Source organism: Sturnus vulgaris, chromosome 1 (genome assembly GCF_052056855.1).
Source record: "Sturnus vulgaris isolate bStuVul1 chromosome 1, bStuVul1.hap1, whole genome shotgun sequence".
Taxonomy (NCBI): domain Eukaryota; kingdom Metazoa; phylum Chordata; class Aves; order Passeriformes; family Sturnidae; genus Sturnus; species Sturnus vulgaris.
In genome coordinates this window covers 152808372-152833795 of record NC_142243.1, presented here as the reverse complement: position 1 = coordinate 152833795, position 25424 = coordinate 152808372, and the positions used below count along the sequence as shown (strand labels likewise).

At 46.2% G+C, this 25424-nt stretch overlaps 1 protein-coding gene across 2 annotated transcripts; it reads left to right on the top strand.

Annotated features, from left to right (window-relative positions):
* The first annotated feature begins 1344 nt into the window (after window positions 1-1344).
* On the top strand, window positions 1345-24830 carry GPR20 (G protein-coupled receptor 20). 2 transcript variants are annotated; one of them, XM_014880431.2, is made up of 2 exons: window positions 1345-1453; window positions 23491-24830. In XM_014880431.2, exon 2 carries the CDS (start codon window positions 23511-23513, stop codon window positions 24558-24560), a length of 1050 nt encoding a protein of 349 aa, XP_014735917.1. In that variant the 5' UTR covers window positions 1345-1453; window positions 23491-23510; the 3' UTR covers window positions 24561-24830. The 2 variants fall into 2 exon arrangements, with proteins under 2 accessions (XP_014735917.1, XP_014735918.1); XM_014880432.2 differs by lacking the exon at window positions 1345-1453 and adding an exon at window positions 13987-14117.
* The last annotated feature ends 594 nt before the right edge of the window (window positions 24831-25424 follow it).

The window sequence follows — 25424 nt, the reverse complement described above, 5'->3', positions numbered from 1 at the left end:
TTTATGACTGGGAGTGTGTGATCCAATGGATAAGAAACTGGACTTATTACTTGGCTCTGCCATGGACGTACTGAACAACAAGAGCTTTCCCTTTCTGTGTCTTTTCTTCTCTGCAGAGATGGTACATCAGAGTAAAAAAACTATTTTCTCACTACTATTTTCCACATAAACCAGTACTGCCCAATCATCTTGGCACCATCAGATGATGCCTCCTTGTCTATAATCACTGCTCCCTGCAGAGTTTTTTTGGCACAGCCAAGTGTCCTCCAAACCAAATACATCAACATCATCAGGTCTTATGTGCTCATTATGAGTTGGGTACCTGGATTTACACAGAGCATCTCAGTGCCTGCTCCTAAAAGATCACAATTAATTATTTATATCAAGGTAGAGATGGTCTAATAATGGATGACAGAACAGTTGTGATAAGAGCTGGAAAAGTGATCCATGAACCAAAGAGAGCACATGTTTAATTGTTTAATTACAGTTGGTCAGCAGCACTGGGACAAATTCTGTATTTGCCTTACCTGAGGCTCTGAGATCCAAGTACTCAATGGCTTGCACCACACTGCTCAACAAAAATCTAAAAAAAACCATGCCAGCATTTAGGACATGAAAGCCTGAGTCTGGAATTCCTAGAAGTTGTGTGGTCATGCAAAAGTATCTGGCTTTGCTCATGGCCAAAAGAAACCCTAAACATAGGTGTGATTGATCTGCTGTGAATAATTTGGCATTAGTGATTGCACTTTCAGGTTCCACTTCCTGATGGTGTTCTCCAAATCCCTCACAAGTATCAGCTCTTTCCATGCCCCCCAAAAATGTCCAGGCACACTCTGGCTGCACAGTGGGTGCACAGGGCGGGTGGAGGGAAATTCTTTATGTAGAAGGTAGTGAGGTACTGGACCAGGCTGCCCAGAGAAGCTGTGGATGCCCCATCCCTGGAATTGGTCAGGACCAGGTTGGATGGCACTCTGAGCCACCTGGTCTTGTGGAAGGTGTAGGGGGTTAAAACTTTAAGGTTCCTTCCAACGCAAGCCACTCTAAGATTTCTGTAATTTCTGTGTGAGGGTCAGGTCTGCAGTGTACCCATCTTCAGGTGACGAGCTACACCCAGGATTACCTGGTCTCTGTAAGCACCTCTTCTTTCAGCATGAGCCCCTGAAACCTCCCACCCCTGCCTGATCACATCACAAAAGTTCATCTCCAGCTCATCCTCACTTCTCTCCCTTCCCGACCCCTCCCCTCTCCCCTGAAGACATCCTTTTTACCAAAACGAGCCGTGGAGGCTCGAAAAGACACTGACGTCAACGCAAAAGTAAACCGAAGAGGTCTGGATCCTGTATCATCCATCCCCGCGCCGCGCCGAGCGCCGGGGAGCGAGCCCGCGGCCACTCGGTCCAGGAATCCGGAGCGGGCTCCGGGCTCAGCAGCTGAGCTTTCTCATTCCGGACGGGTGAGTGCTGGCTCCGGCGTGTTTGGGGCTGGGAGAGAGAGGGGAGAGGGAGGGAGATTCACCGGCTGCAGCTTGGGAAGGCAGCGTGTTCTGATCCCAGCTGGGCTGAGAGTTTGGGGATGGGGAGTCCTTGCAAGCCGGGTCGGGAGAGGAGCACGTGGGTTTGGATGCGGGTTGGCTCCACGTGGGTGGGAACAGCACTGGAGAGGAAGGAGAATGTTCTACACCAGGTGCTGGAGGGATAAAGGGGAGTTGGAGAGTTCAGTGCTGGTGCAAAGGAAAAAAGCATCTCATCGAGGGAAAAGTTGGGTTTTCTATAAACTGAACTGATCTATTAAAGAGTCTTGTGAGGGATTCTGCATGACCTCTTAAGTATTTCTGGTAAACTTCCATATACAGATTACTTGTGTCAAGTGCTTAACACACACCTGTGCATCCCACAAGTGTCCCTGTATAGAAATGCAGAGCTAGACACAGGATTTTTAGGCTCAGGCCATGAGAAAGTGATCTGAGAAGGCTCCAAATTAGTTTTAAAGTTTAAGGTTAGGAATCAGAAAACTTTCCCCGGGGGAATGATACGGAAATGTCCTTACTCTGATTGCTGTGTGAGTGGGGGAAGTGACTCGGCCAGAGCTGGGATGGTTGAAAGGGATGAATGGCCTCACTAGGTCCATCAGCAAGTCTCTGCCAACTGGGACATGTCTGGCCACAGTACAGCACAGAGAGAGCATCTCCCAGTGTTTACACAACCCGTGCTCAGTGGCAGTGTGATGAATTGGCAACGTGGCTCTTCGGACTCTTTTCAGCTGTGTTTTGGTGACAGGAGGCGCCTTTTCCTCTAACATTTCTCACATGCCAGGGCCAATTGCTCTTCTTCAGCAAAAAAGCCAGCCCTTTTCCTGAAATGACAGCTCCTTCTGCAAAGCTAAAACTCCCCCATTCAGAAATAAAACAGTGGCATACAAGTTTAATCCCGATTACTTGCGCGTGACATTCCCAATTGAAAACCACCAGGGTGAATACCTCTGTCGCCCATGATTAGATGCAATGCTGCACCTCAGCTCACCCAGTAAATCTCTCCCTGAGCAGGGAAAAGCTGGGCAGCCATGGAAAAAGGAGGCAGAAATGCCCACCACTTCCCATTGTAGCATCTGCCAGCATAAGCAAGGGCAGAAGCCTCCCTTTGGCAGAAACCTCTTTTACTAAGAAATTTTCCATCTCCTTTGTGCACAGATATTTCTGCCAACACAGAGTTAAAAGGAAAATCCCCATCTTCCCCCCATCCTTTCTTACAAGGACACATGGCAACTTAGCAATGCAATTGAACTGCTACTTTATTAATCTATTTCAGAGCATTTTCCCTCACCCAGCTCAAGACTCCTTCCCTGTGTCCCCAGTGCACAGAGATAAAACACAGACATGGAGCCATTTCTTCCCTTCTCACAGAGCCTAAAGGGGCCAAAAGCACCCTAAAAGTCCTTCTTCCCCCATTTTAAAGCAGAAACCAAAGCCCAAGGAAGGAATTGCACATGAAACATCTCTCACAGCACGTTCTCCCCGAGGCAGAGCAAGCAGGATGGAGGAGGCTGCTGAACACAGCAATAAATCCCTCCAGGCACACGTACAACACCACCACAGCTCTGCTCCCCCCTAAGTGCATCGTGCCCGTGGGATGATGTGGTTCTCACTCCTGGCTCTATGTCCCCTTTCAGAGGAGGAAGAGCAAATCCTGCACTCCAACTTGTCAGAAGGAATGCAGGGTTTTGGCAGTCCACATTTTAAGGGGCTGGAGACAAGAAAAGGAGGATGTTTAGCAGACAGGTGCTCTTCACGTTCAGAGAAACCTCACCTAGTAAGATGTGAATCTTGATGCCTAAAATCATGAACATCCAAATTCCCGAGCCCTTTTTTAAATGGGAGACAAAAATTTCCCGTGGGAGTAACACTCAAAGTGTACTTTTTTTGGACTTCAAGTCCAAGTTGGATGGAGGTTTGAACAATCTGGTCTAGTGGAAGATGTCCCTCCCATGGCAGGGGGCTTGGAACTAGATGATCTCTAAGGTTTCTTGCAACCCAAGCCATGCTGTGGTTCAATGATTCTGTGATTCCCCTTTCCACCCTGGACTGTTACAGCAGATTTCTATAAATGTCCACTCACCAGGTTTAGGAGGAGGTGAGACTACTTATTATCTAAAGGTACATGTTAGTGAACATCCCATGACATCTATGGTAAAATCTACAGCCCTTTCTGAGGAATGCCTGCTACATCTTAGCCAGCTCATCTGTAAATGCTGTAAGGACCCTTCCTGCTCTCTCTTTTGCCTCTCATCCATTTTTCATCCTTGCATTTTAATTTGTTGCTTGTAGCTGTACATTTTTTGCAGATCACAAATCCTACTGATTGCTTAGCAGGGAAACACTTCCCATCCAGTAAATCCCAGAGAGGCACAGCAGAGTCCAGCCAAGCATGACAAAGTCCAGAGACAGAAGTAGTTGTACTGAGGTGAAGGATGAATCAGGGGAATAGAAAAGTGAAGCCCAGAGCCAGAGCAAAGGCTCAGTAAAGCCGTGGGGGTCAGATAGGATTAGGCTGAGCTGGCTGTGACAACCAGAGAAATGATGTCACCCATCAGGATGACACTAAGCAGGGATGCTGCTGTTCAGTCTCAGCATGATATTTACTGGGATCGATACACCATTAGTGTATAGACACTAAAGAACTGAATTCTTTATTACCTCTTACACATAATCCATAAAAGATGTACATCTCATCTACCACAGCCTGAAAAGGACCACTACAGCCATTACCACACAACAGAAAGGATGGCTTCTTCCATGTTGATACTAAACAGATTTACTGTCTAATATCCCTTCCTCTTCATGGCTCCAGCCACCTTCTCTACAAATACCTGCCAAAAAGATGAGACTCTGGGAAATGTCTCTAAGGCTAAAAACGTAGGGAATGGTTTCCAGAGTGGTGGTCCAGCAGACAGCTTGCCATCTTTGAATGCACTGAACTTGTCACCCTGTCTATGGCACACCTGGAGACATGGATTTGGGCCACTTTGGGGAGCTGCCCCATAGTGAAGCTACCACAAGTAGTCCTTAGCCTCACAGATGAGAGCAGGGATGCCTGTGGAGGTTTACCAAAATTTTGTTTCATTCAGAGCTACCAACAACTGCAAAGACTTGCATCAGAGTAGGTTGTTTGCTGCAGGTGGGCATTAGCAAGGTGAAATGGCACTGAGCTCTGAGCACACTGACCCACACAAAGACCAGCACAGGCATTTGTAACCCACCAGGGTCCTCTCAGAGTGTTGAACTGAGAAGGATGCAGTAAAGTGGGTACCTGGGCACAGCAGGACAGGGCACTGAGACAGTCTCAACAGGAAAACCAGCTTCTTGCATGATATGAAGGAGATTTCTAGCACTCAAGTGCAGAGGACAAGAGAATGCTGGAGGTCACACACCTTCACCACACAGAGCCATTAGTGTGCAACCAGCCTCTCCTCTCAGTGGGATGTATGGTCACCCTCTTGCTGGTCTCACCATGCTCCAGCAGCCGATCCAGAGCAGAGCAAAGTGAACAGGCAGAGCACACCTTTTCCTGCACTCATCACAGTCTCACTGGTCATTACCCATCTCAACAGAAAGGCTGATGCATTATTAGGCTTATCAGAATCACAGAAACACAGAATAGTCTGGGCTGGAAGGGACCTTAAACTTCCAACCCTCCTGCCACTGGCAGCGACACCTCCCAATATCCCAGGTTGCTCCAAGCCCCATCCAACCTGGCCTTGAACACTTCCAGGGATGGGGCACCCACAACTTCTCTGGGCAACTTCGTCCAGACTCTCCTCACCTTCACAGTGAAGAATTTCTTCCTCATATCTAATCCAAATTTCTCCTAGTTTAAAACCATTCTCCCTTGTCCTATCAGTATCTCCTTGTTCAAAAAGTATAGAATTATAGAGCAGCTCAGGTTGGAAGGGACCTAAAATGAAACATTCAGCCAGGTGCAATTTCACCTTTATCCCCAAAGTATTTTGCTGGCAGGATGGAGAGAGAAAGCTGAGTTGTCATGCTGGATTTCACCTGCTTGGCACTCACAGAGCTGCAGTTCCCCGGCAGCCAGGCTGGCTCCTTTTGCCTGTGTTGAATATGCCAAGCAATATATCTCTGAGAAAAATCCAGGCTGCCAAGCTGTGTTATGCTGTCTCTAGCTACCAATTATGTGGATAAATTGATTGTAGTTAGAGTGATAAAGTAGCACAACAAATACACTTTCAGGAACCAGGCATTTTTCACACACCAACTTCGAGGCTTCCCGCTGCTTTGATCAAACACACAGAAAATTGTCTGTGGTAGAGACACAGTCTTGTGGAGGCTGAGGCAAACCAGCAAGAGGTTTAAAATACACCAATTACTCCGTATTTGTGCACTATGGTGCAAGGCAGGTTGATCAGATGCTTTTTGCAGGGGCCACCACAAAGCTCACTCCGACCAGCAGCCGCCTCGGAGGATACCCAGGACTGAAATAGCAAGGGGCAGACGTCAGGAATCAGTCACTGGCAGGAGAGGGAAAGGAAGAGGAGTCGTGCTGCCTCTGTCCCCTGCCTAGATTAGATCTGTCTCATACCAGGGCTGTTCATCTCCCACTCACAACAGTATCAAGTTCACCCAAAGAATCAGAGCTGCTAAGATGCTGGCATTAACAATTCCCAACTGTATTACTCTTTGTGAGCAGCTTACCTAAGGAAGTGTAAGATTATTTTAAACACTCAGATTTATTAATACACCCAGGATGGCTCAAGCTGCTGGCTCTTGCCCAAGGGAGTTCAGCAGTGGAGCTCAGCATCTTGACTCACAGCATTGGGACTGATATATGACTAGCTATGATCAGATGGCATATCTAAAAATACAGAGCCTGCAGTTTATTTTTCTTGGAAAATGGAAAGACACCCAAAGAAGCAGAGCCCAGTTTAGCAATCACAGCAGGCTGAATTTTTGCTTTAAAGAAGCAAGCAGAATTTGCCCAAAAGAAGGTGCCACCTTGGGTTGTGTGACAGCCATGGGATTAACCTGTGACTCCAGCACTGTGGGGGGAACCTCTGGCTGCTGCTGTGGCTCTAAGTCTGCATTACACAGGACAGGGACGGTGATTGCACATCCCTGCACAAGCAATAGGATTCCTCTTACCCAAAGGAAGCCTCTACACTGAGACCATCACAAACTGGGCTGGTCATCTGGTCCAGACTGGTGTTAATGAACTAAACCATGCAAGACCAACCCACCTTGCATCATTCCCAGGGAAGCTGCCACAGACATCTCCACAGCTGTTATCAGGTTTGCCTTCTGTTATCTCCTCTGTAGATTAAACAAGCCCAGTTCTGCTGGTCTGCCCTGATGGGTCACGTTTGCTGGCCCTCAGGTCCTTCCAAATGGTTTGGTTTGGATATTTCCCAAGGCAGAAACACATTCCCCTTTCATTAGTCAATTTAACACTATTAATTACATGTAATAGTGCTTTTGTAGAAAATAATCCCTCCAGATGACATGAAAGGCACATCAAACAGCACCTTGCAGCACTCTCAACATAACAAAGACTGAAGTTATCAGTACAAAGATGAAGTTATGGAAAGGAATGGTTCAGCAGTGACAGGTTGAGCTTTTGCTCCTGATAAAAAATTTGCTTTGAGACCTTAAACACAAACTGGAGTAGGGTCTTGGTCTTCCCTCCATCATGCAATCCACTGCCCACACCTCAGCGAGTTCAAGACCTCACTAGCAGGGATAATCTGGTGCTGTCTGTAATCACATCCCAGATGGAGAAAATATCCCCTTGGATTTCTGAACTGTCATGTTTCCACCTGACTCGAGTCTCAGCAGGTTTTCTCTGCTCCAGGTGGGAGACAAAAAGGCCCATGACCCCACAGCAAAACACCACCACAAACAGTACCAGCTGGATTCTGCCGCCCAGCACCCTCTTCCGTTTGTTTTTAGGAGAAAATGGATTATTTTGGAATTGTGGTTTCTGGTAAATCACACATGTGATTTCCTCCTTCCCTTCCTGGAAATTTCCCAGAGCACTTCTGCGCATTGTGCTTAGAGGGATGGCTCCAACCATAAGGAAATTGAGGCACCTCCCCAGAAAACGTGGAGTTTTTTGTCCCCAGTGAGGCCCCTCACACAGAACTTGCTGCAAGGACAGGATCTGTAATTCTAAACAGCTGAGAACACAAAGGAACACACCCCCTTCAAAATAAAAGAAAAAAAAAAAGAAAAAAAATCAGCAAATGTACCAGCTTCTTCCAGAGGCAGCAATTTTAGGAATCACTTGTAAGCACGCAGCAGAGTGGTTGTTGGGGTTTTTTTCCCTTCCCAAATGGGGCCCTTTCTTTTCTTCCCATTCCTATAGGCCTTTTCATCACTGTGGCATTTCCTATGATAATCCCCCAGATTTATGCTGCACTGTTCCAGATCAGAGCATTGCTGAGCTCTGTGCACGTCTAACAAAAGACAGCCCTGCCCTGAGCCCTTCCAAATCTCTCCAAACCAGCCAAACAAAGGGAATGGAAGAGGAGGATTAACATGTTTGCAGAGAGCAAGCAGGGAGAGGATATCTTTCTCTAAAGTCATTTTTTCAGGTTTGTGGGTCCAAGTACCAGATTTTCTGAGTTGCAGGTGTCCTTCCTCCTGGGCTAGGTTACTCATATAGCAAAAAAACCCCAAAAGTTGAACAGATGGCCCTGGGAGCCTCCTGCTGCCCCTTTCCAAGTTCGTAGTCACTGCTAAATCAGAGCAGGTGGAGATACCCGACTGGGTCCCTAAGTTCCCCACCACTTCCTTGCCATGGGTTTTCAAATGTTCCTCTGACCTCTACATACTTGCAGGGCACAGCACATCTTGAATTCAAGGTTTTGTGGCTCAGCCCTGCCACACTGTGCTTCCCACTGCCACAAACACAGAAGCACAGTGCTGAGAGCTCTCTGGGGGCCCTTCAGCCATCCAGGACCAACAATCCTGCCAATTCCTGCTCTTCAGCCTTCAAAGCAGAGTGGGCAAGAGCCACTCCACCCAGCATTGACCTCCCAGGGCATGGTGCCCAAGCAATGCCAAAGCCCAAAACTTGTGTAGCTTTCCCCTTCAAGCACCAGTGTCCCTGTGTGCCCAGTGATAAACAAAACCAACAGGAAATACTTTGCTGGGAATGGGGAGAGTTCTGCAGTGAGGTTATGACACTGGACATTAAGTTCTTGGCAATTAGCTTCTGAATCTTTGAAAAAATAGTAAAAAAAAAAAAACAAAAAACAAGAGGTGACTGGCCAGACCTGGGTTGGGGAGTCAGAAAAGTCACAGTGGGACCCTGTAAAGGATCCCAATGAGGTTTGGATCAGTTGGGGCAGCTGAGACATTACATGCTTTGTTGGGTGGCCAGAGTCCTGGTGGCTCACTTTGCTGGTGCCTTGAACTGAGGAACCTTGTCAGAACCCTCACAGTTGTGAGACCTGTGGTAAACTGGGAAGACTGGGCTGGAGAAAGGGATCCTGGCTCACCCTCATAGGGTGCATTTGTAACAGGTAAAGGACTTCATACCCCTTGTCATGCAAGAACTGGAGACAGGCTGGACCAGTGTGCTCCAAACCAGTCACTCAGGAAAGACTTCAGGGCTGCCCAGAGGAGCAGATATCTTCATTTTTCTTGCAGCTCAACAGATCCATCTTCAAAACGGGGAGGGAGTTAGCAAAGCAAATTCCCAAATATGCAGCAGGCAGGCAGGAAACTGGCTCCTAGAGACTTCCTCCCCCGTGCCTGACTCACCCAAGTGGAGCCATGGCCCTCATTTTAGGGCATCACTTGCCTTTCCCTGTCCCTCATCAAGCAGATGAATCACAGCTGGATCCCATCAGCAGAGGCCCCATATGGTGAGTCTGATCTCCCTCCTTGCACAAACACACAGATGGGGGACTTGTTGAGAGGCAGGGATATAAAATTATGGTGGCCTCCAGCCCTTGCAGTCCTCTGAGGACAGCAGGTGACAGCCCAGTGAGTGCTGGGAAGTGCCTGTGATCCTGAGCAGCTGGCAGAGGACACAGACTGTGCCCTGCAGAGCTGCTGACGTCAGGTAGGTACAGCTGCCTCTAGACCCTGCTGAGATGCCATCAAGAGAGCCAGCTGAACCATCTCCACAGCCTCTGTTGCCCATGCTGGCAGTCAGGTAAAAAGTCCTGGGGGCACTGAATGTCACTGGGGGAGCAATCTAAGCCCTCCTTCTCTAGGGATAAGTAGTTCACATTTCTTTGTCTATTTGGTGTTTCTATTCCAGCATTGCAGGAAAGGGACAAAGATCATCCCTTGAAACAGATTCTGTCTAAGAATTAATAGAGCTCTGATCTTATCCTCCAATCCTTCTAGCTATACCTTAGGCATAACCAGCATAAATGTCTCAGGGTTCAGATCCCAAAGCAGTCCCAGGATCTCCCAGATGTCTCAGCATGACACCTGGATCACCAAAACAACAGCAAAGAATGACCTCTCAGCAGTTCAGCAGGTGAAACCACATGTTGCTCTCTTTGGGTCCAAATGGGCAAGGTTCACAAACCAAAAACCAGGCTGGAGAAAGATGCCAGCCTCAATCTTCAAGTTTCTTTCAAGTGGACTTCCCTTAGATTCTACCAAAACCACTAGATCTGCTTTCAGGATCTGCCCATTTGCCCTGCTATCATTTCCACAAAGTACCAGCTCAGGAGCCACCAAAGAGGAGGATTTGCCCACACTGCTCCCCAAGGGAACACACATGTCACTTCTTTATGATAAGGAAGTGTGGTGGGGTTGAAGAACATCTGGCCTAGGTGGAAAGTTCCTACATATTTGGAAAGAGCCCTGCTGCCCACATATTTCCCCCTAAATCAAAGGTGACTCCTGGAGAGTGGTCCAGTGCAGAAACTTCTCCACCCCTGGCCCACCTGTGAGAACCTACATGGTTCTCTGATTCACAGTATCCCATAATAGCCTTGGAGACCATGGACAATCAAGATTTTAGGGCCTATAGGCAGAGTATGTCATAGACATACACGAATGTTTTCCAGCACTTTTTAAGACCTGAGGATCTTCTAGGGTAGATTTACCATAAGGAAGAGAGTTGGAGAGGGTAAAATGGATATAAACTTTCCTCAATGCCATTAACTTTATCTGCCATGGGTTACTCACCTGGCAAGCTCACATTGTTGCCTCTCCATCAAGCCTGCTGCTAAAAAGAGGTTTTCCAGACAGGACAGTGAAGATCCTGCCCTTCAGTGCCTTCCATGCAGTGAGGATCCCACTCTTCAGTAACCTCCACACAGTCATGACTGTGAGTAAAGGCTCCTCAATATTCTGAAGTCTGTTATGTCTATGTCCAACACTTTCTTGGATAAGAATTCTCCTTCACTGCTGAAGAAAATAATTCACTTATGAGGATCTGTTCAGTATAACAGACCCTAAATTCAGCTTCCTAAAAAAGCACAGGTATGTTTGGACACTGGATTTGGGTCCTTGTAGAGCTGGTCAACAGAGACACCTTTGAAAGCTGATCTGACCCTGTGCCTTGAGCCCATCTCAGCTCTGTTAAAGTTCATTATGTAGTGCCCAATCTCAAGCTCTTCTCCCTCAGCAGGGGATCAACAAATGCTCAATTCCCCTTTTTGAACAGGTCTAGAAGAGTACACCTTTCTCCTGACAAAAACAGGATACATCTCCCCAGAGGGATGTGTGGTATAAGCTTTCTCTCCACCTTCCTCAAGAGCGGTCTGGCCTCCTGCTTTTCTGCTCTGTGCCACAGAAGCCTTTTAACCAGAGCCCTATTCTACATGGCAAGGTTAAGGGACTGCTAGGAATTATCACGGGCTAGTAGCATCCTTCACTGACATAATTATTAGTCCTTCTACATGCTGATTTTGACTGAGCCAATACCTTCTTCCACGTACAATCTCACTCCAATACTGTTGTACATTCAGTGAACAAGCTTGAAAACTTTCCATTTACTAAACATTTACTCTTTTTTTTTTCTGCCTTACTCACTCCCTCTGGGAGAGTGATAAATGACTGAAAACCAAGAGATGATAGAAGCTCTTCATTTATCAGCTATGGTTGCAACTCCTCCTGAAGTTGAGTGTGGGAACTGGGTCTGGGACAAAGCGTGGCCCTGAGCCCGGATGTGCCTTCTCCACCTTAACAGCAGCATCTGCTTCCCAATATGGCATGTTCTGCACTATCTCAGGCACAACTTGAAACTTTGCAGCTGTTGCCATTCAGAGCCTAGCTCTAAATCCAGCAAGGAGGGAGAGGCTGGGATAGTGGGGGAGTGCAGGGCACTGATTATCCCGTGCACAGGGATGGGAACGCAGCTCTCATGTATCACGTGGAAGCATAAAACCAAACCAGTCCTCACACTGAAAGGACCAGACAGTCCCAGAGAAGGTGGACAGAGTGCAGGTACCAACAGCTCATCCTGGAGAAAGGTCTCTTTCTTACAGTCTCACATTTGTAACTCCAGAGAGCCATTCCCTAAATATGAAAATTTTGTTGACAGGCTGGGGGAAACTTAAGCATTTGCTACCATAGAGAATAATAGAATCATAGAATTCTAGAATGATCTGGGTTGGAAGAGACATTAAAGACCATATAGTTCCAACCTCCTGCCATGGCAGAGACATTTTCCACTAGATCAGGTTGCTCCAAGTCCCATCCAGCCTGGCCTTGGACACTTCCAGGGATGGGGCAGCCACAGCTTCTCTGGGAAATCTGTCCCGGTGCCTCAGTAGGGTCCAGGTTCATCCACTCTGTCCAATATTAGACCATGGGTTGGTTTTTTCTCTTTGTTATTACCCCTGTTGAACTTCCAGGGTGGAGGGAACTGAAGGCAAGATGATCACCCAGACAGGGCTCATGGAGACTTTCCAATCACACTTGCTTCCCAACCACAACAAATTGAGAAACAAATGAAAGTTCAGGTATATTCCTGAGCTAGAGGTCAGTTGTAGAAGGCTGGACGCCTGGATCAGGGGCTCATAAAGTCAAGGAGGATGTTCCTGAAACTGGGGAAACAATCTGTTCCTCAATGTAAGAAACTCAAAATAGAAAATCAATAAAAAAAACAGACAAAAAGGATCAGCTCAGTCTTCCTGGGTAAGATCCAAGAGTGAAAAAGTAATTCCAGAAAATGAGGTCAACCTTCTCTAATAACCACAGCTACTGTTTGTGCTCCAGTGAGACATGCATGTGTGGAGTTTACCTCTCCTCTATTTATGGATTTGCCCTCTTGACCTGGAATTCAATGCCTCTCAGTTGATCCTGTCATGTTGTGACAGGCCATATCCTGCGTGTTTATTGCATTGGCACCAGTGTTGTCTTTATCTAAAGCACAATGCAGCCAGGGCTGATACTAAAATCCAACATCCATCCTCTCTGTATTTCTAAACAACTAAATTTGATGCAAGCTCTCGCTTTTTTACTGCCTTTTCTCCCAGAAGAAATCTCTAAAGCTACTGAAAAGCTCCTGGGGAGAACATCTGTGCAAACTTCAAAATAGATTGGGTTTTGGTACCCAGTTCAGATCAAGAAGTGGGACCTGAGATGGAACTTGGGGAATTTTGAGTCCTTAGTGCATCAGTCAGCAGAGATGTCTTGAAAGCTGCTCTGGCCATGTGATTTGAAACCATCTCAACGATGGAATAATTCATTATGCTTTGTCCAATGTCAGTCTCTTCTCATGTAGCCAAGGGTGTAGAGATACTTAAATCCCCACTCTGAGAGACACCTGACACCCACAATGACTCTATCACCAGTAGGGGAGGGCGGTATGGGGATGGAGGAACATGCTGAAAGGCTCCTTGGTGGAGCCTCCAACTCTCTATTGCCACCCACCCTCAGCCATTTCAGCTCTGGATAGATCTCATTATCTCTTCTCCCAAATGACTGCAGGCAGCACTACCAAAGTGGGCAGGGTCACCCTTTGGGTCCCTGTGCCAGGGGTTTTCACGGGGTCTGGACAGCTGGATTGGTTCAAAGCACATCATGGGCTTTGTAGCATTTGGTTCTGCACCTTCCTGCAGCTGCCAGGGATGCTTCTCCCTAATCCCAGTCAACATCTGGAAGATGAAAAGAGGGGTATTTTTCTCATGTCACACATGGTGGTGGCATTGCAGTGGCCTTGAGCTGGCAAGTTCCAAGCAAGGAGATTTGTTCCCACAGAGACACAGGATAATTGACCTGGGGGCAGCAACATCAGTTTTGGTTTACTAGAGATGTTCAGGCATTAGCACCGTGAGTATGGCTGGAGCCCTCTTCAGCGTTTACAGCACTTCATAAATTTCAGAGAGATTTAGGGCAAGGAGCCAGATGTTTGGGGAGAAATTCTGAACACTACAGACAAGTGGAAATATTTTTTTTTTTGGTAGTGTATATTTTTTCCCATTAGTTGCAAGGCTATATTTAGAAGCAGGGGGCGGGGGGGAAGAGGGAGAGAAAGCAAGAGAGAGATTAGGCATTTCTTCATATTCTGTAGTCACTCCAGTTGTTCTGCTAGTAGGAACAGATGTCTCTTTCTTGGGCTGATAGCAGTCAGGTCCACAAGGAAATTTTCTTACCAGCAGCACCTCTAACATAGAAGGGAGACTGGGCCAAGGTAAGTCAGTCCGTCATGCAGGAATATACTGCAGGGACCATTGCAGGGAATGCTTGGGATATTGGTCAGAGACAAAGAGGGGGGCTTGGGATGGGAAACAGTGGGGGGCCAGGAAGGATTTGCTGGATATTTGACTCCAAGTCCTGGCTATTGCAGCAGGGAACTCTGGAAGTGGTGGGAGTGGAAAGGGTCCTGCACTGAACCCGTGGATGAGCAGCTCGGGAAGTCTCTGGCTCTGCCCATGCAGCAGGTGTGGAAATGCCTTGGGAAGTGCCTGACCTGAAAAGCCAGGCTGTGCCAGCAGTTAGCAGGGGCTGCAAGGAGCTTCTCCCTTGTGACTTTCTTTGCTCTTGGGATTTGAGGCAGTGTAAGGGTATTTGGTTGTTCTTCAAGGAGATGGAGGGTTATGTTAAGTGTGAAAAGTTACATGCTTTCCCATCTTGAAAAGTACTGTGACAGCTCTTGTGAAGAGGGGGGGTGATGTTGTTTGTGTTAATGTGTTAATAATTACTCCCAGGCGTAATTAAATCTTGGTGAAATGAATTCAGGAAGGTTTTGGAAGCCAGGAAGAGAGATGGTGCACTGCCTGGAATGGGGTCAGCTGCGAGTGGGGGTGTTTTACCTGTTTGGCTACGCAGCAGTGTGCAAGCTCAGCTCTAGGAAAGGTGCTGTCTTCCCTCTCTGAACCCACCTGTTGGGCCAGTAGAAAGAGAAAGCAGATCCTTTCCAAAGTCCTTAGCAGACCCCTTCAGAAATGCTCCCTGCTTTCACAGCAACACCCTCACCAACAGCACTGAGTTTTTCCGGGTTAACCTGGTGAATCCAAAATTTTCGGAACCCTGAAGGCACTGGGGTCTGCACAGAACTGTCCTATGTGCCTTGCTAAGGAAACCGCAGAAACCAGTCTCCCAAAGGGTTAAGACATGGTTTTCCATCCTGGGATGACTCAAAAACTGTCTGCTCCCTAACTGGGTCTCCCACCTCGCTGCATTCCCCAGGCGAAGACCACACATGGCTCTGTGCCTCAGTTTCTCCCTGCAGCCAAGAAAGCAGCACAGCTTGGAGCGAGTGCTGGGAGGCAGAGCTGGTACACCTGACCCCTCTGTATCATCCCTTCATCCCTACCTGCACTGGTGCCCTGTGCTCCCTGGGGTGCCAGCATTGTTTCACCAGTCCTGCATTCCCTGGCTTTGCAGGACCCCAGGTATCTCCCCAACAATAGAACTCTGCTGTTGTTCTTCTTTTACTGCCCTTCTCAGCTTCTTGCCAAAGGGCAGAGCAAGCAGGCAGCTGAAGGCAGAAAGAGGACAAAGTGCTCAAAGAATGATAAATTTGCAATTAAAAATGTATTTCTTAAGAGCAAGCAGCAGTACACAGGCCAGACATTGTTTTTGCACTTGCCTGTGAAGCTCTGCATGTGCCTATATGGTAATTTTCACTGAATGGTTGTCCTTGCACACAGACACAAAAGCTGTTATTCCAAACTGACTTTTCTAGCACTTTGTCTCAGGCACCCTGGAAACGCTCAATGGATTACTGTAATCCCTATAAAATCAAACACATTTCTCTTCTACTGTTACAACCTCCCAAGAACACAGGCTCAAATCCATCTTTACTGGCTAGACCCATAGGAGTCCAAATCTATATGTTGTGTTGAAGATGTAACTTTTGTTTAAAAAATGTAAATCATCTTGGAAAAAAAAATGCCCAAAAATATGTGTTTTCTCCTCATGTACAATAGTCCACAAGGGACAGAGGGGGATACTCAGGAAGTCATGCTCTGATTTCTCTGAAAGTAACAGAGCTGGAGATACACAGCACCTACTGCAGAGATGTCACTCTGTGCTCCCTTGTGACAGATGGCACTTGGTACAAGCCCTGACAGGGTATGAGATATTGGTCTTTTAAATGCTAGCAGCATGATTGATACAGCATTCACCAAGACACTTAGCATTTCTGCCACTCCAAAGCCAAGATCTGATAACACAGAAAAGAGGGATATGAAAGATACAGTAGTATTAATAAGGCATCATAGACATCCAAATGTTCAGAAGGGACTTTTCTAAACAGTGTGGTATAAACAAGCAAAAAGAGGCAAACCCCCTTTATTATTACCTTTATAATAGGTGACCAGTACTAGCAAGCCTCATCAGAGATGTGCTGGGAGACCTCTAGGTGCCCACCACTGCTGGGTGGATATTTGTAGTTCTGGAGAGGCAAAGTATGTACAATCCCACTTCTCTTTTTGCTTGCACATGCACATCTGGGCTCTTCCTTTCAAAGGCTGAGGCATTGCTGCTGCAAATGGCCATAGAGGAGGTATAAATTCATCAGAAATCTGCCAGTATGTGAATTTTCTCCTTGTGTATCTCTGAGAGCATAATTTCAGGTTTTTTGTACATGCTCAGGACAAAAGCTAAGGGAAAACCATGCAGACCTTTCCAAGTTTTAAATAGATTGTCTCTGGGGTGTCCAGGACTGTGATCTGTCACCTAGTTTTAAGCAGCAGGTTCAAGCCTGGATGCAGAGAGTTGGCATTTGGTCCAAGCCAAGTGGCATCAGTCCCATCTGGGTCACTTTGCTCCGTGGAGAAGAGGAATGCACTTTGGAGAGTTGTGCTCTCCCTCGTCTAACTGGCAGTGATCCCTCATGGCCCAGGGTGACCTGCTAGATTAAATCATTGCTTGGGAACCCACAGATTACTTCTTGCCCCAAAATGAGCTAGAGATGTGGGTCCCTCACCTTGAAAGGATGTGATTTTGGCCTTGGGTCCATGGAGAGCACAGGATCCACCCGTGTGTACACACAGCATTGAACTCGATGGAGTGGGTGGAGCTCAGATAACACAGAGCAATTGTCCATTGCCCATCCACAGCAGGGCCTTGGAGATGAAGGAGCACACAGAGGCAAACTGGGCATCTCAGGCAGGAGGCAAACAGCACAACAGCACATCAACAACACCAGCCCAATGACCATCATTGCATCAGCTTCCACACATCCTCAGTCTGTGATTGCTTACAGGTCTTGAAGGATTACCTCTATGCCTGAGACCAGACATACAAGTTTTCCCCCTTGCTAGATGAGAAATCTGATTCTCATGGCCAGCATTAGAGATTCAAAAGTCAGTGTGTGTCTCTTGGCCTTGAGAGGAAGCTGTGTGAGGAGCAGGTGAGGTCACTTGGTCTGTTCAGCCTGGAGGAGACTGAGGAGAGACCTCATCAAAGTTTCAACTTCTTTGTGAGAGGAGAGGCAGGCACTGATCTCTTCTCTGGGGTGACCAGTGACAGGACCCGAGGGAATGGCCTGAACTGGTGTCCAGGTAGGCTTAGATTGGATATTAGGAAAAGGTTCTTCACCCAGAGGGTGGTTGGGCACAGGCTCCCCAGGGAAGTGGTCACAGCACCAAGCAGGGGCAGGAGTTGGACTCTATGATCCTTGTAGGTCCCCTCCAAATCAGGATATTCTGTGATTCCAGACAAAAGCTGTAATTCAGCACATGACCATTCAAACCACCAGACAAAGTAGGAATCACTGGCCATTTCATGACACACGGGCAAGCAGGCCATGGCTGAAAAGTGCCAACACCCAGCAATTAGCTATCATCTCTCCCAGACAGGCTGGTTCTCCCATGGTTTGGCATGAATCTGAAATTATTTCTCTTCAGGAAAACAACAAGAAGCAGGCAATACTCTCTTTTTTTCATAGAAACCATTCAGCTCTGTTTGCTGTGTTTCAATGCCAAAGCAATTGTGAATTTGCAGGGAATAAGACCTAAATGAAAGGATATGTGGTGCAGAGTGTTAACAAATGCCTTGCAGGTTCACATTAAAGGAAACAAGGATCACTCTCGATGCCTGTTTGTGGGGTTGTCAGCTCCAATTTCCTTCATCCTCCTAATGTTTTTCAATCTGCTGCCTAATTTCAACTAGAATTTGGCAGAAGGGAAAGATCACCTCAATTTTCAGGAAATTAGGCAGCAAAGAAAGAAGAAAGTCAAACAAGTGTCAGAGCCAAAGGAAGAGCTGGAATGTGAGTGCTCATTAAGGCAGCCAAGTGTCCACATGGGAAAAAGTTATAATAAGCATCTCAAGCAGGGCAAAGCATTCCCCCAGCCCTGTGAGCTACTGCAAGACATGAGACTGCAAGAAATCAGGTGTCATTTAATCTGACACTCATAAAACTATGTGTTTTGTGTCTCCAAAGTCCCTTTTATGTCCATAGCATTGGAGAGGAAGGAATAATCCAGCTCTCCTCTGGATTTGGCTATTTCCAACTGCAATTGCCCAGAAGGTGGGTGTTTCACACACTTGTTCTGGCCACTCTCAGATCTGGAGGTTTAAAGGAGAACTCAATGCCCAGGAATCAAGTGAGAGCAGAGATCTGATGCCCACAAAAATGGGATCTTATCTGCTCTGAGAATAGCCCCATTTCTGCTTCGGAATAGAATCTGTCTCCCCCAGAATTCTCTCTCCTCTCACAACCCAAGGGCCAGATGGGCACCAGCTTTTTCCTTTCAGCAGCTAGATTCTTTCCCTCTCTCTCTCTGTTCCCCCTGTCAGCAAATCCACCCTCCGCAGGCTGAGCATGAGGCACACAGAACAAGCTCTACCACGTATAGGGCAAGGTCAACATGCACAAAAACACCATATTTGGCCAGTTTGAGCCAGAGTTGAGTGAGAGCTTGCCAGAAGGAGAATCATACAATTTAAATTGAAAGAGAGTGAGTTTAACCCTTCATTTATAAATATGATGATAAATCACCCAGGGAACTTTAAACATGGGAAGGCTACAAAGCTAAACACACACTGCTGCCACCCCAGGCAGCAGAATAATACCAGCAGGCAGGACAGGGTGAGGGGAACAGGGAGGATGATAGAGGGGCCAGGTTGCCATATCAGATGTTCCAGTTCAGGACAGGGAGACGAGAAAAGCTGAAGCTGTTTATACTAAATTACACTTGTGCTTGTTAACGTCCTTTTCAACTTTCCGATCCTAGTGTGTGGCTCTGGTGTTCTCTGGGTCTGCACACAGAGATCCTTTCTGCACCAATAAATAATCCTTTTGGCATGCAGTTAGGACAAAACTCAGTTGTCTGACCTGCCTTTTCTTTTGTATCCCATTACCTGAATTGCTGAGCCAGATCCAAAAGTCCCCTGGGCTAAGGAAGTGAACTCCATTAATTTTAGCAAGGTCGGGGTGAGGCTTAAGGCTGTCACCAAGCACAAGGTTGGGTGAAGTGGAATATGGGATGGTCAAGGATCTCCTCCTGGAGCAGACACAGCACTGAGCTGCCATACTAAGTTAACAAGTGTGGTGCCAAGCAGTGAGTGAGTGAGTGAAGAGGCTGCAGGACCTGTTTTCAGCACAGTGACCATCTGTTTCCTATTTGGCCCAAGAATGATGGAACTGGTTGCATCACACAACGAGAAAGTATTTCAGAGCAAGTCCCCCTCTCCCAGTGCTGAGCAGGGACCTTTATCAGAACAAGGGAAAGCAGGTCAACCTCCATTCTCTGTCCCTCCCTTTATCCCTTTTCTACTCAGATGCCTGCTGTACTTTTAAGGAAATGCTACCCACAGTCTTCCAGCCAGACAGACAAAATCCAGCCTGAGAGGTATAGTATAACAGCATAGGCCAACTGGCACGGTCAGACAGCACTCAGAAGGATGTGTGTTTACCCATCTTGGGCTTTGCAGACTGCCAGCTCCAAGAAACAGGGATTGCATGGAAATCTGGGGGGCTGAGTTAGGTATGAAGTAGGCTAAGCTCCAAGCTCTTTGAAGATTTTAGGAAGGGGGTTAACACAAAGTCTATTTGCTCTGTAAGTAAAGTTGGTTCTTGAGCTCACGCCACAGTCACAAGTAATAAATAGTGCAAAACACAGCAAAATAAACATTTGCAGGGGCTTCAAAGTTTATCATTAATTTAGCCATGCCCCTCAGTGATTTCCATATGCCACCGAGTCATGGTGATTGGGTAGCTGAACTGACTCACTTTAACACTTGCATGAGTATGCCTGATGGTAGAGAAAGAGACCTGGTTGAGATAATATTTGGACTCGGAGAGGGTAAGAATTCAAAATCTTTGGAAATGTTTAGCTTTGCTCAGACACAAGGTCAGACTGCCTTTCTGTGCTACAAAATGGGGCAACCTTTCTCATGGGCTTGGAGTCCCACAATGGAAAAATCCTTAGCATCTGTAAAGTGGGGGTTTGGTCCTGCTCCATCACATTAAAAGCACTCAGAGGAATTCTGTTGCTTTGCTAGTCCAGTTCTCCATCTTTTCTGCTTGTGAGCCATGAGATGACAGCAGTCCCACAAAGAAAGGAAGAGGCCATTCACCCAAACATCCATCAGTAACAATTTGATTAGAGGAAGATTTTTCCCACCACAGCCCAAGAGCCCAAGAGCTTTTCCACAGACTGTCAGAGAGGAAATCTTCAGGATTAATTAAATTTGCCGAGACTTCTTTCATGTAGTTGTTTGGATTTTGAGTTCAGATAGGGCAGCAATGGACTGGGAAAGCTCTAATGCAGCACTTCTTTGCATATTCAATTTGGCAAACAAAGTGTTACCTGTTGTTTTTCAGCAGTTTACAGTATCTAGAGTTTATTTCCTTGCACATGGGGCTCAGTGGAAAAGGTGACTATGTAATCCAGGACATTGTATATGCTGATTATTTTAATTTTCTATTTGTCTGTAACATGCCCTACATCCCTCAAAGGCATTGTGAGGATGAGGAATATATGAATGTATTTGGAGTTGCTGATTACATTGAGACAAGAAAGGCAAAATAAGATGAATATCAGGTGTTTGTGATAAGGGAAATCAGACTGAAGAAAAATCTCCCAGAGGGGGCAAGCCACTAACAAGATGCGAAATCAGAGCAAACAGCCAGTGTCATGGAATTACAATGAGAAGACAAATACATGTGTAATTCAAATATAGTTTAGTATGAATATTACTATTAATTATAGTATACAGCATGCTCAGGGATGGGATGGGTGATTTTGTCTTCTCCCCTTGCTCAGGTATATGTCTGAACACAGATGTACAAGCTCACACTGCACTCCAGGAGCATCAAAGTCTTTCTTTATTCCTTGGCTTCCACGGTGCTCCTCTTGATAGCATCTGCAAAGAGAAAGCTGGGAACAGATCCAGGCATCTGCTCATTTCAGTTTGTTTTCATAATTACAGAGTGAAGAAAACAAACAGAGAAGATGGTGAGAATTTTAGGAAATAAGTAGAAAACGGGCTAGGTTCTGCATCCTCCCCATGCATCTTTCTCAGGTGCCAGACTTTGCAACTCCACTACCTTCAGCCTATTTTGGGGCCAGTTTTTCTTGTATTTCTCTGACAGTGTGCTTGGCACAAAATGTAAAGAGAAGACACTCTCCCTCAGGAGTCTGCAGGCTCAGTCAGACCCAGACAAAACGCCATGAACATGTGTGCTACTTTGGCTGCCACTGGAGCTCAGTTCAGGGTGAGGTAATCTGGTCATTCCCAAAACAGATGATGTTCCAATGTCTGGTTTCTTCTGGAGATGGCCTAGAGGTAAAAGGGGACAGAAACTAGCATGGTTCCTCTTTGCCCAGTAGTTCTTTGGAGCACTACAGGTGACCTCAACCTAGGCTTCAGGATTTCAGTCCTGCAGTGTATTCTGGCACAGGGTTGGAATTCAGGAGGGCTTTATGTTTGAGCAGTAACCATTCCAATGGACAATTCAACTCCTTGGGCTTCAGTGGCTATCTAAACAAAACAAATTGCCATTTGACTGCAAATAACTTTCTGAGCTCAAGCCAGCTTTTTCCTTCAAACCCCTTCCACAAACTCAGAGCCAAGAAGAAACTAGAGCAATCCACAGATTCCAGGCCAACAAATTCAAGATCCCTCATGATGGCAAAGTCACTTCTCAAGAATTTTTACACCTGGTCTTCTAAATTCTCAGTCCTAATCTCTGCTTTTTCTCATCAAATGCTCTGCTTCACTTTCACCTGGCTTGAATGAACTGAGCAGAATAATCACAACTAGGCTGTAGCATCCCATGAGGACTCTTGATCATGAATGTTGACTATTGGACAAACACTGGTGAGACACATTAGGACTGTTGTATGCAGGAAATGCAGAGAGACATGGTGGGCAGGTAGAGGAAGGCTTTGGCACTCAAGAGGCAGGCTCAGAGCTGCTGTGGTATTCTCTGGACCCAGTTTAGTATGTCCCTGCAAAACATTTTTTTTTTTTTTGGCCAGCAGAGACTCTCCTCAGGATCCACTTTTTACTTTTGTCCTAAGTAGCTTCCTCCTCCACTTCGTACAAAGCCACCAACAGCAAGAAGCATCTCACAGGGTATAGAGCACCTTTGGTCCATCCTCCTGATCCCCATAAGCAGCAAAAAGGATTACAGGAGGGGGTGGGGAAAAGCTGCCAGAGGATGGGGTATGTTTGGGGGAGCTGGACATCCAGACTCCCTCAGCAATTCCAGACTTTCACACTGAGACACTCAGCGCAGGCACACTCCAGTTCTGTGAGTGCTGGGAGATGTGTTTGCAGCTCCTTGTCTCCCAGTCCTTCTGCATTTGGCTCATTGGTAGCAGGGATTTCAAACCCTCATAAATCAACTCTTTCAGCATCATTCTCTGCTGATCCAAGCTGATTTTTTTTAACCTCAAAGCCCTGCCCAGCCACTTTGAGATATTCCAGACATTTTTCAACCATTTATTTTTATTGAAACCAGCCAAGTCTCTGTATATATTGAGTCTCTTTTTTTTTTCATCTTTTTAATATACAAATCAGTTTAAAATAGTGTATAAGTCAGGAATGATTTGCAAATTAAACTGTCAAACCCTGGCAGGACTAGTGGCTGACGCCCTTAGCTTGAAATCTTCCGGCTGCTGTTGCTGTGAACGCAGATCTCTTGAAGATGCCACACAACCTGCTTCTGCTTTCTCAGAAAATTCAGCCTTTCTTTAATTTCAGGGAAATCTTTCAGCTCCTGAAAGCACTGCTGCATGTAACTCTCTAATGGGATCACCTTCCCAAGGCAAGGGATATGGTATTTTACGAATCAAATGCTGGGATTATGGTTATGCAAAGGTCTTCTGGACTTAAAACCACTTTTGTTCAAGGAAGAGAAAGAGAAACTTGAAGTAGGGAGTGTGTGTCTTCCCTAAAACATGCATCTAGAACCATTGGAAGACACTAATTATAAACCCAGGTATTTTCCTTGAGATTATTGATAATCCCATATTGATAGATGGGGATCTACTACTCACGATGTGAAAATATGTTGGTTAAAATGTTTTTAAATGACAAGATTTTGAGCCCTAAGGGATGCTGACATATTAATCGCTGTACCTCTGCTTCTTTTCTTCCAGACTGCTGGAAGTCAGTGACCATGCCGACCTCCTCCACCCTTGACTCTACCAACTCCACTGAGCAACCTAACTCCAACATGAACTTGTTCTCCAAGTTCATCCACTCAGATGAACAACTGTACAGAGATTTTTACAGCCTGTGGATTGTCCTGATGGTAGTCAATGCCATCATTTTCCTGGTGGGTGTTGTGCTGAACAGCTTGGCACTGTATGTCTTCTGCTTCCGTACCAAGACAAAAACCACCTCTGTTATTTACACCATCAACTTGATCGTAACTGATCTCCTGGTGGGCTTTTCCTTGCCTGTCCGGATCATCATGTTCTACAGTGCAGGGGATTGCAAGAATTGTTCCTTGGTTCACATCTTTGGCTACTTTGTTAACATGTACTGCAGCATCCTCTTTTTGACGTGCATCTGCGTTGACCGCTACCTGGCAATAGTGCAGGCGGAAGCCTCACGTAAATGGAGGAACCCCACGTGTGCCAAGGGGATCTGCATCTTCATTTGGATCTTTGCCACTGTGGTGACTTTCTCCATCCTGACCATGGCAATAAAGTTTGCCGAGTGTTGCCTCTCCAAGATCCTGGTCCTGATGGTCTGTGAGTATTTCTTCCCCCTCATCATAATCATCTTCTTCACCACCAGGATTATGTGTGCCCTGTCCAAGCCCAGCCTCATGCACCAGAGTCGGGAGAGGAGAATGAGGGCTGTGCAGCTCCTTATCACCGTCCTCATCATCTTCATGATCTGCTTCACTCCTTTCCATGTGCTACAGGTCGCAATTTCCATCAACCCAGACATGCCCCACAACGTCAGCCTCCTTGTCTACCAAGTGACAGTGACTCTGAGTAGCCTTAATAGCTGCATGGACCCCATTGTCTATTGCTTTGTCACCAATAACTTCCAGTCAACCATGAAAAACATCTTCAGGAAAACCGAACCAGAGCAAACGAATGCAGACATCCTGGGTATGAACAAGAACTCCAAGGGCTCCAACGCAATCATCGCCTTCTCAAACACAATAGGAAGCCCTCTGAGCTTGCCATCACCAAGCAGTGTCCAGATATAACCCACATCTGATGGGACACGTTGCAGTAAGCCAGTGCCATGATGCTGGAATTTTGATAGTATGCACAATACTATAGTTTTTGAACTCTTTGTGTTTTAGGCTGAGGTTCAGACTGACAGTGGTGGAATTTATTCTTCAAGAACATTGTGGTCTGTTTGGAAATGGAACTTACAATCCTGTTAATACCATACAAAAGAGAGTCTATTAATTACTGTTCCCAGCAGGAATGTTTTCTTTGTATTTTAATACAGACATTTTGCTAGCAACAAACTCTTTATTGTGGTTTTCTTTTCATGTTTGTCATCATAATGCAACACTTCTAGGATGACTTAGAAAGCAGGATAGCTCTGGTTTGTAATGAAAGATTTTTGTGCCTTGGGCATATGCTTAAGAATAAAGGACAAGAGGGATGTTTCCAGAACTATCCATTACAAAGATTTTAGATGCCAATGGAATGGGAAAGAAAGTATTCTAACCCACTTTTGACTATTCATTTGTTCCTGAAAAAGTCTGAACATTCTCAGGAAGAGATGAAATCAAGCAGTCAAATCTCTTCTTGGCTATGAGAAAAAATACGTGTCAATGTATATATTTTCATACACATTGTCTGTGCTGGGGAGAGGTTAAGGATGTGTTCCACCTGCATTTGGATCACTAAATCCCCTGAATTGCAGATGCGTATACAAAAATCTTTGAAAATGAACATGAGTCCAAGCAAACTCTGCTGTTCTGCTCTGTCTCCCTGAAGAACAGCCAAGATGAAAAGCAGAACCAGACTATGATGCTATACTACTCTGGTTTGGTTTTTCTTCCTGGCATGTTGTAACATCAGGGCTTGCTGTCCTAATTCCCCCAGCAGTCCCT

Excerpts from the sequence above, each read along its gene's own strand:
- GPR20 (XM_014880431.2), top strand. The coding sequence starts at position 23,511 with ATGCCGACCTCCTCCACCCTTGACTCTACCAACTCCACTGAGCAACCT.